Source organism: Erinaceus europaeus, chromosome 6 (genome assembly GCF_950295315.1).
Source record: "Erinaceus europaeus chromosome 6, mEriEur2.1, whole genome shotgun sequence".
Lineage (NCBI taxonomy): Eukaryota > Metazoa > Chordata > Mammalia > Eulipotyphla > Erinaceidae > Erinaceus > Erinaceus europaeus.
In genome coordinates this window covers 37,760,278-37,772,924 of record NC_080167.1, presented here as the reverse complement: position 1 = coordinate 37,772,924, position 12,647 = coordinate 37,760,278, and the positions used below count along the sequence as shown (strand labels likewise).

The 12,647-nt window shown below is 34.9% G+C and overlaps 1 protein-coding gene across 4 annotated transcripts in view; it reads left to right on the top strand.

Moving 5' to 3' along the window:
* Positions 1-12,647, top strand: part of RGS7 (regulator of G protein signaling 7) — a 522,282-nt gene that overhangs the window by 389,181 nt on the left and 120,454 nt on the right. For all 4 annotated transcript variants that reach the window (XM_007532564.3, XM_060192035.1, XM_060192037.1 and 1 more), the window contains exon 4: positions 1,585-1,635. In XM_007532564.3, the coding sequence (XP_007532626.1) occupies positions 1,585-1,635 (51 nt within the window). The remainder of the gene's footprint in view (positions 1-1,584; positions 1,636-12,647) is intronic.

Genomic DNA, 12,647 nt, shown 5'->3' with positions numbered 1-12,647 from the left:
TGCCAAGGTTATTGCTGAGACTTGGTGCCTGAAGGACGAATCCACAGCTCCTGGTGGCCATTCTTCCCCATTCCCATTTTTTTTTATTTTGATAGGACAGAAAGAAATTGAGAGTGGAGGGAGGATAAAGAGGGAGAAAGGCAGACACCCAATCATGAAGCTTCACTCTTGCAGGTAGAGAGCAGGAGACTAAACCTTGGTCCACATGATAACTTATGTGCTTAACCAGGTTTGCCACTGCACAGGCTCCAATGGGATTAACATTTTTACATACAAGTCTAGATGATACAATTCAACCCATTACATTTACTTAACTCTTGTGTTCAAATTTACATCAGAACTGATCCTGATGTTTTTCAGTTTCTACTTCATTGCAGGCTCTCCTTTCAAGCAGCTATGATATCTCTTCTGACACATCTGTTCACTTATAAATGTAACAGAAATGCCTACTTCTTACTTCTGAATGTATTATCTCATGTCAGTTAAGCCAGAGTGTGAATTATTTCTGCCAAGTTACAACTCAACTCAACTGAAGTTGTAACTATATTCTCTAAAATTAAATTAGATTCTGCATTTTAACAAGATTATTTTTTATGTGTTGCCTGGGAATGAATTCAGGCCTCATGTTCACATGATATCTACAAGCAACCCTGAGTCCCCCTTCCCCACTGTGTGGGGGGGTGGGGTGGAGGTAGAGAAGAGACAATATGGCATAACTCCACTATCCATGGAACACTCCCTGTGCTATCTCATAGTACTCGTATGTAGTGTCCAGGAAATATATAATTTTTCAAAGTTTGTTTTTTCAAAGCTTTTGAAACTCCTCTTATTTCTAAATCCTACTAGCTGATTTTTCAAATATTTTGTGTAGAGATATAGAAGTTGAGAAAGGAGAGGGAGAGAGAGAGAAGGGGAGAAGGAGAGATAGAGAGAGAGAGAGGCCTGCAGCATTGTTTCACTGCTCAAAAAGTTTCCCTCTCCACTATAGGTGAGGAAAGGGGGCTTAAGCTTGGGTTCTTGTGCCCTGTAATATATTCACTTTAGTAGTGTGCCACCACCCAGTCCCTTGAATTTCTTCTTATTCTTTCAACTACTTTTTCTCAATCCCCTTTGTCATCAGAAGATAATAGAAACATATCAAAGATAATGGTGTTGTAAAGGAGTGTTCTGAAATTAATAAGTCTGCTTTCACTTCAGAATAGATTCAGGAGTTGGGTGGCGATAACCAAAAATGAGATAGGGACCATCATATGAAATATTGTTTTTGCCTAGTTAGGAATTGTGCTTAAACACAGGAGGAACTCAATGAACTCAATTCACTTAGTGAATAAATGAATGAGTCATTTATCTATTACTTATACATTAAGTCTTCATGCTTTCATAGGTATTATTTACTAGTTTTTATCTCACTCATTTAAGTAAAACTGTATTTACAGTGCATATTGTCTGTAATCCACATATGATTGATTAGTAACCTGTTACAATAGTGTGAAACTTTCATAAGATATGAATGCCAAAAGTTGATAGTTCTTAAACGTAACATATATTAATGTTCATATATGTATTTTTTCTTTTTTTCCCTAGGCTCAGACATTGTTCAATGGTTAATAAAGAATTTAACTATAGAAGACCCAGGTAAATGTATAATTTTAACTGGTTGAATTGTCTACTTTGTTGTTTAAACAAATGTCTTCTTGGAGCTAGTATAGTTGTGAGTAAGTACACTTGAAATATTTTAGTTTAAACTATGGTTTAGTGGTTATACAGATCTTATAGTAATCAATATATAGTTAACTAAATGTATAAATTATATCTAATTTTATAAACATATTCAGCTGTATGGTATATTTAGACAGAGTGTGCTGTCCATAAATAATTTTACATAAAATATTTATCAAGTGATTGTAAAGTAATGTAATTTTTACATAATGAAGGACATAAAACATATATATATGAATTTAATTATTTAATTATTTATTTATGTATTTATTACTAGAGCTTTGTGCAGCTTTTTATGATGGTGTTGGGAAATCAACTTGGGACTTCTTTTTTTTCTTTTTTATTGCCACCAGGATATTGCTGGGGCTCAGCACCACACTATGAATCCACCCTACTGGAAGCCATTATTTTTTCTTTTTCTAAATTTTAACAGAAGTTGAGAGAGGACAGGAAGAGATAGAGAGGGAGAGAAAGAGAAATATAAACACCTGCAGACCTGCTTCACCACTCATAAAGTGGAACCCCTACAGGTGGGAAACGGGCTCAAACCTGGGTCCTTGAGCTTAGCAATGTGGGTGCTTAACACAGTGTGCCACCATCCAGTTCCAGGCCCCCCAACTTGAGACTTCTGATCCTCAGATATGAAGGTCTATTGCTTAAACTACTGTGCTATTTCCTTTACCCTCCTTGGTTTATAATTTTGCTGTGAATTATTTTTGTATAACTTCAAAAAGTTTGCAATTTCATTATTATTATGTCTACATGATTTTTAGCATATTTTATTTATATCATGAACAGACTTAATTTCACAAATATCATGTTATTGTACAATAATAAGCTGGTTTCCAGAATTTGAGAACTGTTTCTACCAGGCTGTAGTTTGTGTTGTCTAGTACATGTTCCTACTGTGATGCACTTAAAAAATATGATTTTTCATATGTGCAAACATTTCACAACATTGTGAATGAAAACAAAATGTATATTATTTAGAAAAAATGCACATAGAAAAATATACACACATACATACACACACACATACACACACATACAAAATCTGGGATCACAGTGATTAAGGATAGCTTATAGAGAACTGTGACTTATGTCTTGATAACTTATGTCTTCATTTTCAGTTGTTTCTATCACTAAACTGGATTGAATAGCTTAGTTGTCACTGAATTAATTAAGTCAGCTGTATGTTCACCATTATACAAAGATGCTGCTGTCTGGCTCCTAATTCTTTTATAAGTCCCCCAGAGAAGGTTATCTAAATTCTGCTACTGAATATAGCAAAACCCTGTTATACAATATCTCTGTATTCTGTAGATTTGCCAGTAAAGTTATACCCTGAGTAACATGAAGATATACCAGAATTATGAATTTCTTGCATGTCTTGTTATTCTTGATAATGTTTTTCCCTTGAAAAACACTTATGTCTTTTCAAATTATTTTTAAAGTTTTTCTTTTTATTTATTTATGTATCAATGAGTAAGATAGGAGAGAGTGAAAGACCCTGACATCACTCTGGTGATTGAACTCAGAACCTCATGTTTGAGAGTCTAAAGCTTTATTCACTACACCACCTCCTGGACCACTTCAAATCATTTTTAAAAGATTGTATTTTATTTGACTACGACAACAAAAATATGAAGTATCCAGACATATTTCAATTATTTTATAATTAGGAAACCAACTAAATGATTTATAAATGCCCAGAGTTATGCAGAACCTCCTTAAAAGAAATCTTGTATATTTAATATAGTTAGAAATATCTCTTTTTTGTGGTCTTAACTCCTTAAGAATACTCAAGCTAATCAATAAGTAGAAAGTCCTGCAAATGGTACTCTGTTATCAGCATCAGTGCTGACAACCTAATCTCATTCTGCCTGGTGGGAACAATTGTCTCCCTTAACTTCTTATCTACCTGCATTCTTTCTCCCTTATTTATTTATTTATTTATTTATTTATTTATTGTTTCTGTGTTCACTTAAGTATCTTAGTTTATATGGATTAAATGAGTGTTATTGTCACATTTATTGGTATTATTTAGTAGCAACTCTATACAATTAAAACTCAAAACCCAGAAGGTACTAAAAAGCACCCCATAATGTCCATTAATTGGTTCTCTTTTAAAGAATAAACTAAAGGCTTTTTTGTCAGAATAGGAGTTATTGTGATTTCCAGAATGTCTGTCATAGTTTCACTCACCAGGAGATTTATGTGTATATAATTTATATATAACATTAACTATATAACATTAATTAACTGAATGTCTCCAGTTCTGTAGTATGTATGTTTTACCTATTTAATTCTTTTTAAAAGCCTTTATTTATTTATTCAACAGAGACAAAAACTGAGAGGGAAGGGGAGGTTGAGAAGGAGAGATAAATGAAGACACTTTTAGCACTATTTCACTAATCATGAAGTTTCCCACCTGCATGTGGGGACTGGGGGCTTGAATTAGGATCCTTACACATTTAGCAGATGTGCTCAACCAGGTGCACCACTCCTCAGCCCTGTTATTTCTTATACATAAGAGGCAGTAATAGAGCTCATGTATAGTAACCCTAAATATTCTATAAGCACCGTATTGAGAATATGATATGTTAATGGACTTTCAAGGAAAATGATAAACTTCATGAAGTAGATGGTGGATCACAAAAGTATGTCTCACAATTTGAAGATACAGAAAGGTAGAACCAATATTGAAACTTGATGCCAACTATTCAGGAAAATACTAAAACCACCTGTATTCTAATTAGAATTAATGTCATTTTGATTGTAAAATTTGAACAAATGTGGTTGGGAGGCATCACATCTGGTAGAATTACCATGTGTGAGAACACAGATTTAAACCCCAACTCCCTACCAGCTGGGATAAAATTCATGAACAGTGGAACAATACTGTAGATGTTTTTCTTTTTCCCTTTCTCTCTCTCTCTCTCTGTCTCTCTGTCTCTGTCTCTCTCTTATAAATAGGAAAGAAGAAGAAAAGAGAGAAATAGCTACTGGGAATTATGCAATCATCATGCATTAAGCCCCAGTAATACCCTTGTGAAAAATTACTTATTTACAGCATATATATTGATGCTGTTTTACTTCACTTTGTAACATTTCCTATCCAGGAATAAAAAAAAAAAAAAACTCTGTAGACCAAACAGAAAGCATTAATTTCCATATATATTTTCTAATTATTTTATTTTATTTTACTTATTATTTTCAGTTGATAGGGCAGATAAATTGAAAGGGAAAGAGACGGTGAGATACCTTCAACACTGTTTCACTGCTAATGAAACATACACCCCAAAGGTAGAGACTGGGAACTTGAACCTGGGAAACTTGTGCATAGTAACATGTGTGCTTAACTGGTGCACCGCCACCTGGTCCCATATTTTCTAATTCTTTTAATGGTTAGCTTGCTTGTTTTTCTTCATTTTATATCTTTTTAATATTTTTATTTACCTTATTTTAGTGAGAAAGGGTAGATACAGGGGAAAAGATACTGAGAGTAAGAAAGAGAACAGAACACTGCTCAGTTCTGGCTTATGGGGATTGAACCTGGAACTTCAGAACCTCAAGCTGAAGGCTTTTTGCAGAACCATTCTACACTGTCCTCAGTTTAGATCTTTATTTTCTTTGTTGTCAATTTTTTTGGTGTATACATTTTTAAAAAATTAAATAGTGATTTATATGACTAGAAATTAATAGGAGTATACATAAATAACAATAGTGTACATAAGTGACAATAGTCTCCAACTATTATTGTATTACTATTGATGTATTTTGTAGTTCTTTCAGTAGGTGTTTGATGTATTTAAATGGTCCCTCATTAGGTGCATACATGTTAATAATTGTTAAATCTTCTTGGCTGATTGATCCTCTAATCATTATGTAATGGCCTTGCCTATCTTTTTAACTTCATTTAATTTAAAGTCTATTGTGTCAGAGATGAGAATGGCTTTTCCTGTCTTTTTTTGTGGTCCATTATGTTGTATGATAGTTTTCCATCTTTTCACTTTAAGTCTTTGCTTGTCTTGTTGGGTCAGGTGGGATTCTTGCAGGCAGCATATGGTTGGGTGTATTTTCTTTTCTTTTCTTTTTTCTTAAAAACCTCCATTATTTTTTATTTATTTTTATTTTTAGATATTTTTATTTATTGAATAGAGACATCCAGAAATCAAGATGGAAGGGGGTGATAGAGAGGGAGACAGAGAGACACTTGCAGTAATGCTTCACCACTCGCAATACTTTCCTCCTGCAGGTGAGGACTGGGGCCTTGAACCCAGGTCCTTGTGCATTGTAATACATGTGCTCAACCACCCAGCCCCAGGTTGTGTTTTTCTGATCCATCCTCCCACTCTGTGCCTTTTAACAGGTGAGTTTAAGCCACTGACATTTATTGATATGGATTTAATGTATTGTAGTGCCATTATTCAACAAATTTTTATTTGCTCTGATATATCACAAGTAGTATGGTGATGTTCTTGTTTATAAGAGGTCTTTTAGAACCTATTTCAGGGAAGGCTATATGATGGTTGCCTCCTTTAACTGTTGCCTGCCTAAGAAGGTTTTCATACCACCATCTAATTTGAATGAAAGTCCAGCAGGATATATTATCCTTGGTTGAAACCCTTTTTCATTGAGGTCTCAATAGATAACTTGCCATTCTCTTCTTCCTTTTAGAGTTTGAGTGGAAAAGTCTGCTGATAGCCTTATGAGTTTTCCCCTGTATGTGACTTTTTCTCTTACAGCCTTTAGGATTCTTTCTTTATCCTTACTTCTTTTCTTGGTGTCTTCAGGTCTGGGTTGATTCTGTTTGGGACTCTCTGGGCCTCCTGAATCTTAATGTCCTTTCTGTTGTTTAGGTCTGGGAAGTTTTTTTCCATCAACTTCTTTCTTCAGTTCAGTTATAGTATTAGCTTGTTCTGCTGATTTGCCTTTTAGCTCAGCTATTTCAGCTTTCAGTTCTCTAATTACTTCAAGGTAGCTAGTATTTTCCTTGAAGATCTCAGCTGTTGTTTCCCTAATTCTGATATCCCTTTCCTCCATAGTTTTCTTCATTTCTGTGATTATTAGGTTTATTATTGCTTGCATACTTTTCTTATCTGTGGTTACTTCTGACTGATTTAGAGTTTCTTCTGGGCTCCTGTCCTAATTCATTGTGGGAACAGTTTCATTTTCTCTTGATCCAACCATTTTTTAAAAAATTGATGTGGTTTTTATTTTCTGTTCTTCATTCTTCAGTTGTTGTGTTTTGAGTACAAGCCATGTTATACTAAAGAGCTTTCACAAATGTAGTCACCAACCTCAGAAATTACAAAAGCAACTGAAGCAAGGGTTGATGCAGTTCAACCAATACCAGTTAGTTAAACAACCCCTCAAGTCCAAGATAGCAACCAAACCCAAAAGAAAAAGAAAGAGAAAGGAAAAAAGGGAAAGCAAGAATAGAAAGTTATTCAAATCTACTGCCCACTGTAAATTCTAGGGGTAGCAAGAGGAGAAAAGGAAGTAGAGAAGAAACACACACAAAGAGAGTCCACTGTGTCCCCAAAATAATAAAATATAAATTGATGAAAACAAAGATTTCAAAAGAGAAAGGACAAATGTTAGATGTCACATGTAGTATTTTTGAACTTAAATGATGTGTTTCAAACATATTTAATTATTTTTCAAAATCAGTTTTCAACCATCAGAAAAAAAATCTAACAGTAAGGACATATTTTAAAAATGTATTGAGTTGTACCCCTCCTACCTTATGCTTTTGTTCACTAATCCTTTCTTAAATAAAAAATTAAAAAAAAATTTATTGAGATGATTAGCAATCTGTTAATAATAACCCCAACTAAAATATTAGTACATACATTCAGTCTGATTTGAAATTATGAACTTCCACTGGCTTTATTGCTGTAACTAGTCCTAGTGGACCGAATTTACTCATAGGCATTGAAAAAAGGTTAAAATTTTACTCTAGCTTCTATGACTAGAGTTTTTCAGTTCTCTAAGACTGACTTCGTGCAAGGACATCTAAGGATAATTTTTAGTGTAGACTTCTTCCAAGGCACAGTGACATATATCACTCTAACTCTTAATGGTTGTAAACTTTTCATCCATTGTATCATAATAGTTTTACCCCCATACATTTTCCAATTTATGAAGCATGCATTCATGGGAATATGATCTGTATAAGCAGAATGACTTTGCCTAATCTGTTACATTGTCTTTGGAACCTTCAGTGTTCTGGCAAATATAGGTTTCCATTTAACAAATTAAAAAATAATACAATATGAATTAAGGTACTGAATTTAAATTAGCAACTAAGCAATGTTATTGTGAAATAAACAGTTTTTATATTTCATGTTTAACTGAACATTGTGAAAGATACTTTCACATTCACAGTTCAAGCATCAGACACATATTTAGCTCAAAGTGAAAAGAAAAAGTCTAAATATCCATGGACCCCCATAACACAGAATTGTCTAATTGAAGAACAGAAAAAAAAAAAGATTCTCTGGAGTTATCAATCCATGGGTTTCAATTAACTGATTTTTTTACAAATTAAAATCAATGATAGATGCTATACAATCACAGAAAAATATTATAAATGTTCTAAACCAGAAAGTTGTTTATATTCCATGGGGGAAAAATGATGTTTTGATGAACAATTAGGTGCTATTAGAAACAGGATCTGATCTAATGGTTGATCTATTCTAACACTGAAAAATCTAAGCAAGATCATAGCAAGGCTATAGTGAGAGTTCTGTATGATCATAAGACAAATTCATTATTTGTGAAGTTAGGCTTAAAACAGTGTCACAGTAAGTGAAACAATTGTGCTAGTTTATACTTCAACTCCACTCCCCCTTCCCCCACTCTGAGGATTAAAAAAAAAAAGACACCATTGAGAAAAAAGCAGTAGTAAATTTCCATTGCTTGCCTTTATATAAACATGCACCTTAAATTTCATTTAATACATTTTAGCCTTCAACCAGGCCACCAAATTTGATAAATATGACTAATTTACTAACAGATGTACAATGGCAATATAATAAAATTTTAGTCTTTGATGAAGTACCATAAGTAGGAACCATTACTGAAAGTTTAAAGACTTTGCAGTCTAGTGCCTTAACTTAACCTTAACCCTACTCTCGCTGTATCATCAAGCTCTTTATAAAAGACACAGGATTAAACAGGTTTTCATAAGTATTTGGTATTGGAGCACTCTCTTCACTAGGAAAGTCACTGTAGTTGAGAAAGCCTCTATGAAGTCACTGAAGTGTCCTAACAGTATCAGATATAAAAGATTATAGAAAAGGGTACAAACAAATTTCTAATATTGTGAAGTGTTTAAAAATGAAGTATGGGGATGCACGAGAGATAATATAATGTCTATGCAAAAGACTTTTGTGCCTGAAACTCCAAGGTTTCAGATTCAATACCACAGAGTTGAGCAGTGCTCTGATGTGTGTGTGTGTGTGTGTGTGTGTGTGTGTGTGTCTTTCTCCATCATTCTCTCATTAAATAAAAGAAGTAAAATATTAAATAAATAAACAATAAAGAATGGAATATTGCTATAGATGACTCAAAGAGTGCAAACCCTACCTCATGTATGATACCCTGATAGATATTAACAGTGAGGGGGGAGAGAGAGGGGCAATAGAGAAGTAGAGAGACAAAGAGATACTTGAAGCATTGTTTCACTGTTTGTTAAGCTACCCTCCCCCAGGTCCTTTCTTATGCATGGTAATATGGGCACTTAAACAGGTGAGCCACCTCCCGACTCCATGATGACCTGGTTTCTACTCTTGGAATCATTGGGCCATCAAAAAGAGAACCAAGGAAACTCCATAGTTAGTAGAACAGTGTTTTAGTGTTTCTCACTTTCATTTGCCTGCCTTACTCTTTCCTTTTCTCTTGTCCAACAATCTATAGAAAAAGTAGGCTAGGGAGATAACTCAGTGATATAGAACATGCACAAGGTCTTATTAACCCTATGTAAAGATAGGATTGGGTGGAGATGTGAGATGACTGAACAGAGAGAACTTGTGTTTACCTCCCTTTGTGATCATAATAAAGTTACACTTACACCAAAACTTGGAATCCTTTATGAAGATACCGATATAAAACCAAGAACAGTTCTTATAACGGGAAACAACAGAACAGCATCCAAACAGAGAAAAAGCACAGTGATAACCTAACAAAGAAAGTAACTACCACATGGGAACAAACTAATGTTAGTAGGATATTTTTAAGGTAGAAACTTTATTCTAGGATATAGGAAGGCAGTTTGTACTGAACATCTGCCATCTCAGTTCTACAAGCCTATGCTTTCAGCACTGAAACAGGAAATAAGAAACTGTGATATAAACTGGGGTCAGAGTCATCCACAGTCACCATTTTAGTAATGTCTTACAACCTTGCTTATAGTAGAGTTGGTGGACTCCATGCTGGAATTTAACTGTACATTAGTAACAGACCATGTAATTATTCAGATTAGATGGAGGGGTAAAAAAAAAAACTCTCAGACAAGCAATAAAAAGGAGGTAACTATCACCAAGCCTACCCTGAAAGAAGTTTTTTTATTATTATTATTCCCTTTTGTTGCCCTTGTTGTTTTATTGTTGTAGTTATTAATGTCATCGTTGTTGGATAGGACAGAGAAATGGAGAGAGGAGGGGAAGACAGAGAGGGGGAGAGAAAGAGAGACACCTGCAGACCTGCTCCACCGCTTGTGAAGCAACTCCCCTGCAGGTGAGGAGCCAGGGGTTAGAACCAGGATCCTTATACCGGTCCTTGCGCTTTGCATCGTGTGCGCTTAACCCACTGTGCTACCACCCAACTCCGAAAGAAGTTCTAAAAGGCCTCCTATAAATATTAACAACACGAAAAAAAATTGTCATGTATCAGAAGACTCAAAAAAGTGTTGAAAAATGGCACTGCAATACCTTAAATCCATAATGTCATTAAATGCCAATACCTAAATTCACCCATTAAAAGATACAGAATAGGACATGGATCAGAAAAGACAGCCCAACCATATGCTGTCTACAAGAATCCCACCTAATTTAACAAGACAAACACAGACTCAAATTGAAGGATGGAAAATTATCATATAAGCTAGTGGACCATAAAAAATGCAGGAACAGCTATTCTTATATTTTAAACAGTAGACTATAAAATAAATTAATAACAAGCATGGAAATTACATAGTTCTCAGATCAGTCAACCAAGAGGATTTAACACTTATTAACATCTATATCCCTAATGAGGGCCCATCTAAATAATCATTTATTGAAACAGCTACAAAAATATATCAATAGTAACACAATAATAGTAGGAGACTTCAACACTACAACTCACACACCTAGATAGATTATCTAGGCAGAAAATAACAAACAAGTGAATTGAAGAGATAGGTAGATTATGTCTTCTGGACATTTTCAGAGTTCTACACCCCAAGAAATTGGAATACATACTCTTTTGGAGTCCACATGGAACATTCTCAAGGTTAGATCATATGTTAGGCCATAAAAACAGTATCAACAAATTCAAGAGCATTGAAATCATCCCAAACATCTTCTTAGACCACAGTGAAATTAAGCTAACACTGAACAACAAACAGAAAATGAGTAAAAGTCCCAAAATATAGAAACTCAACAACATACTGCTCAACCACTGGGTCAAAGAGGAACTCAAGGAAGAAATTCAAATGTTCCTAGAGTGAAATGAAAATGATGAAGAGCTATCAAAATGCTTGGGACACAGGTAAAGCAGTACTTAGAAGAAAACTCATAGCATTAGGGAACAAGAAAAAGCTCAGGAGAACAACTGATTGCATCTCATAAAGACTAAGAAGAGGAACGATGGAACCCTAAAGGAACCAGAAGGACAGAAATCACTAAAATTAGGGCAGAAATAAACAACATTAAAAATAAGAGAACCATACAAAAGATTAATGAAGCCAAATGTTGGGTATTCAAAAAAATAAACAAAATTGACAAACCCTTAGCCAGACTCACTAGAAAAAAAGGAGAGGGAGAAAACTAATATAAATGGATCTGTAATTGATAGGGGAGATATCACAAAAGATACCACAGAAATCCAAAAATATCATGTGAAGCTTCAATGAACAACTTTATGCCACCAAGCTAGAGAACCTATAACAAATGGAAGAATTCCTAGAAACATTCCCTTACAAAACAACCACAAAGAACTAGAAAAGATGAATGGAGCAATCACAAAGAAATAGAAACAGTTATAAAGAACCTTCCCAACAATAAAAGTACAGGACCAGATAGCTTTACAAATGAATTAAACAAAACCTTCAGGGAACAGTTAACACTTCTACTTTTATTTTTATTATTATTTATTACTAGTGATTTAATGATGATCAAGATTGTGGGATAAGAGGGGTACAACTCCATACATTCCCACCACCAGAGTTCTATATCCCCTATCCTGCTTAGACGTTTCTCTGTTCTTTATCAGTCTAAGATTATGAACCAAAATTTTTTATGGGAAACAGAAGACAGAGGTCTGGTTTCTCTAATTGCTTCTCTTCTGGACATGGGCATTGACAGGTCGATCCATACCCCCAGGCCATTTCTATCTTTCCCTTGTAGGGTAGGACCCTCTTCTTCTAGCGTTTGCCCTTCTTCTGTAGCCAGTCAACAGCGTCAGGTTGAGCCTGATGTAAAGTTTCGAGACCTCCTTTGAATCTGGAGAGGTGGCAGTCGTTAACTATGTGGGCCATAGTCTGTCTGTAGCCACAGGGGCAGTTCGGGTCGTCTCTGGCTCCCCAGCGATGGAACATAGCAGCGCACCGGCCATGGCCTGTTCGATAGCGATTGAGAAGGGCCCAATCATAACGTGCTAGGTCAAAGCCGGGTTGACACTTGTAGGGGTCTGTGATGAGGTGTTTGTTCTTTACCTCA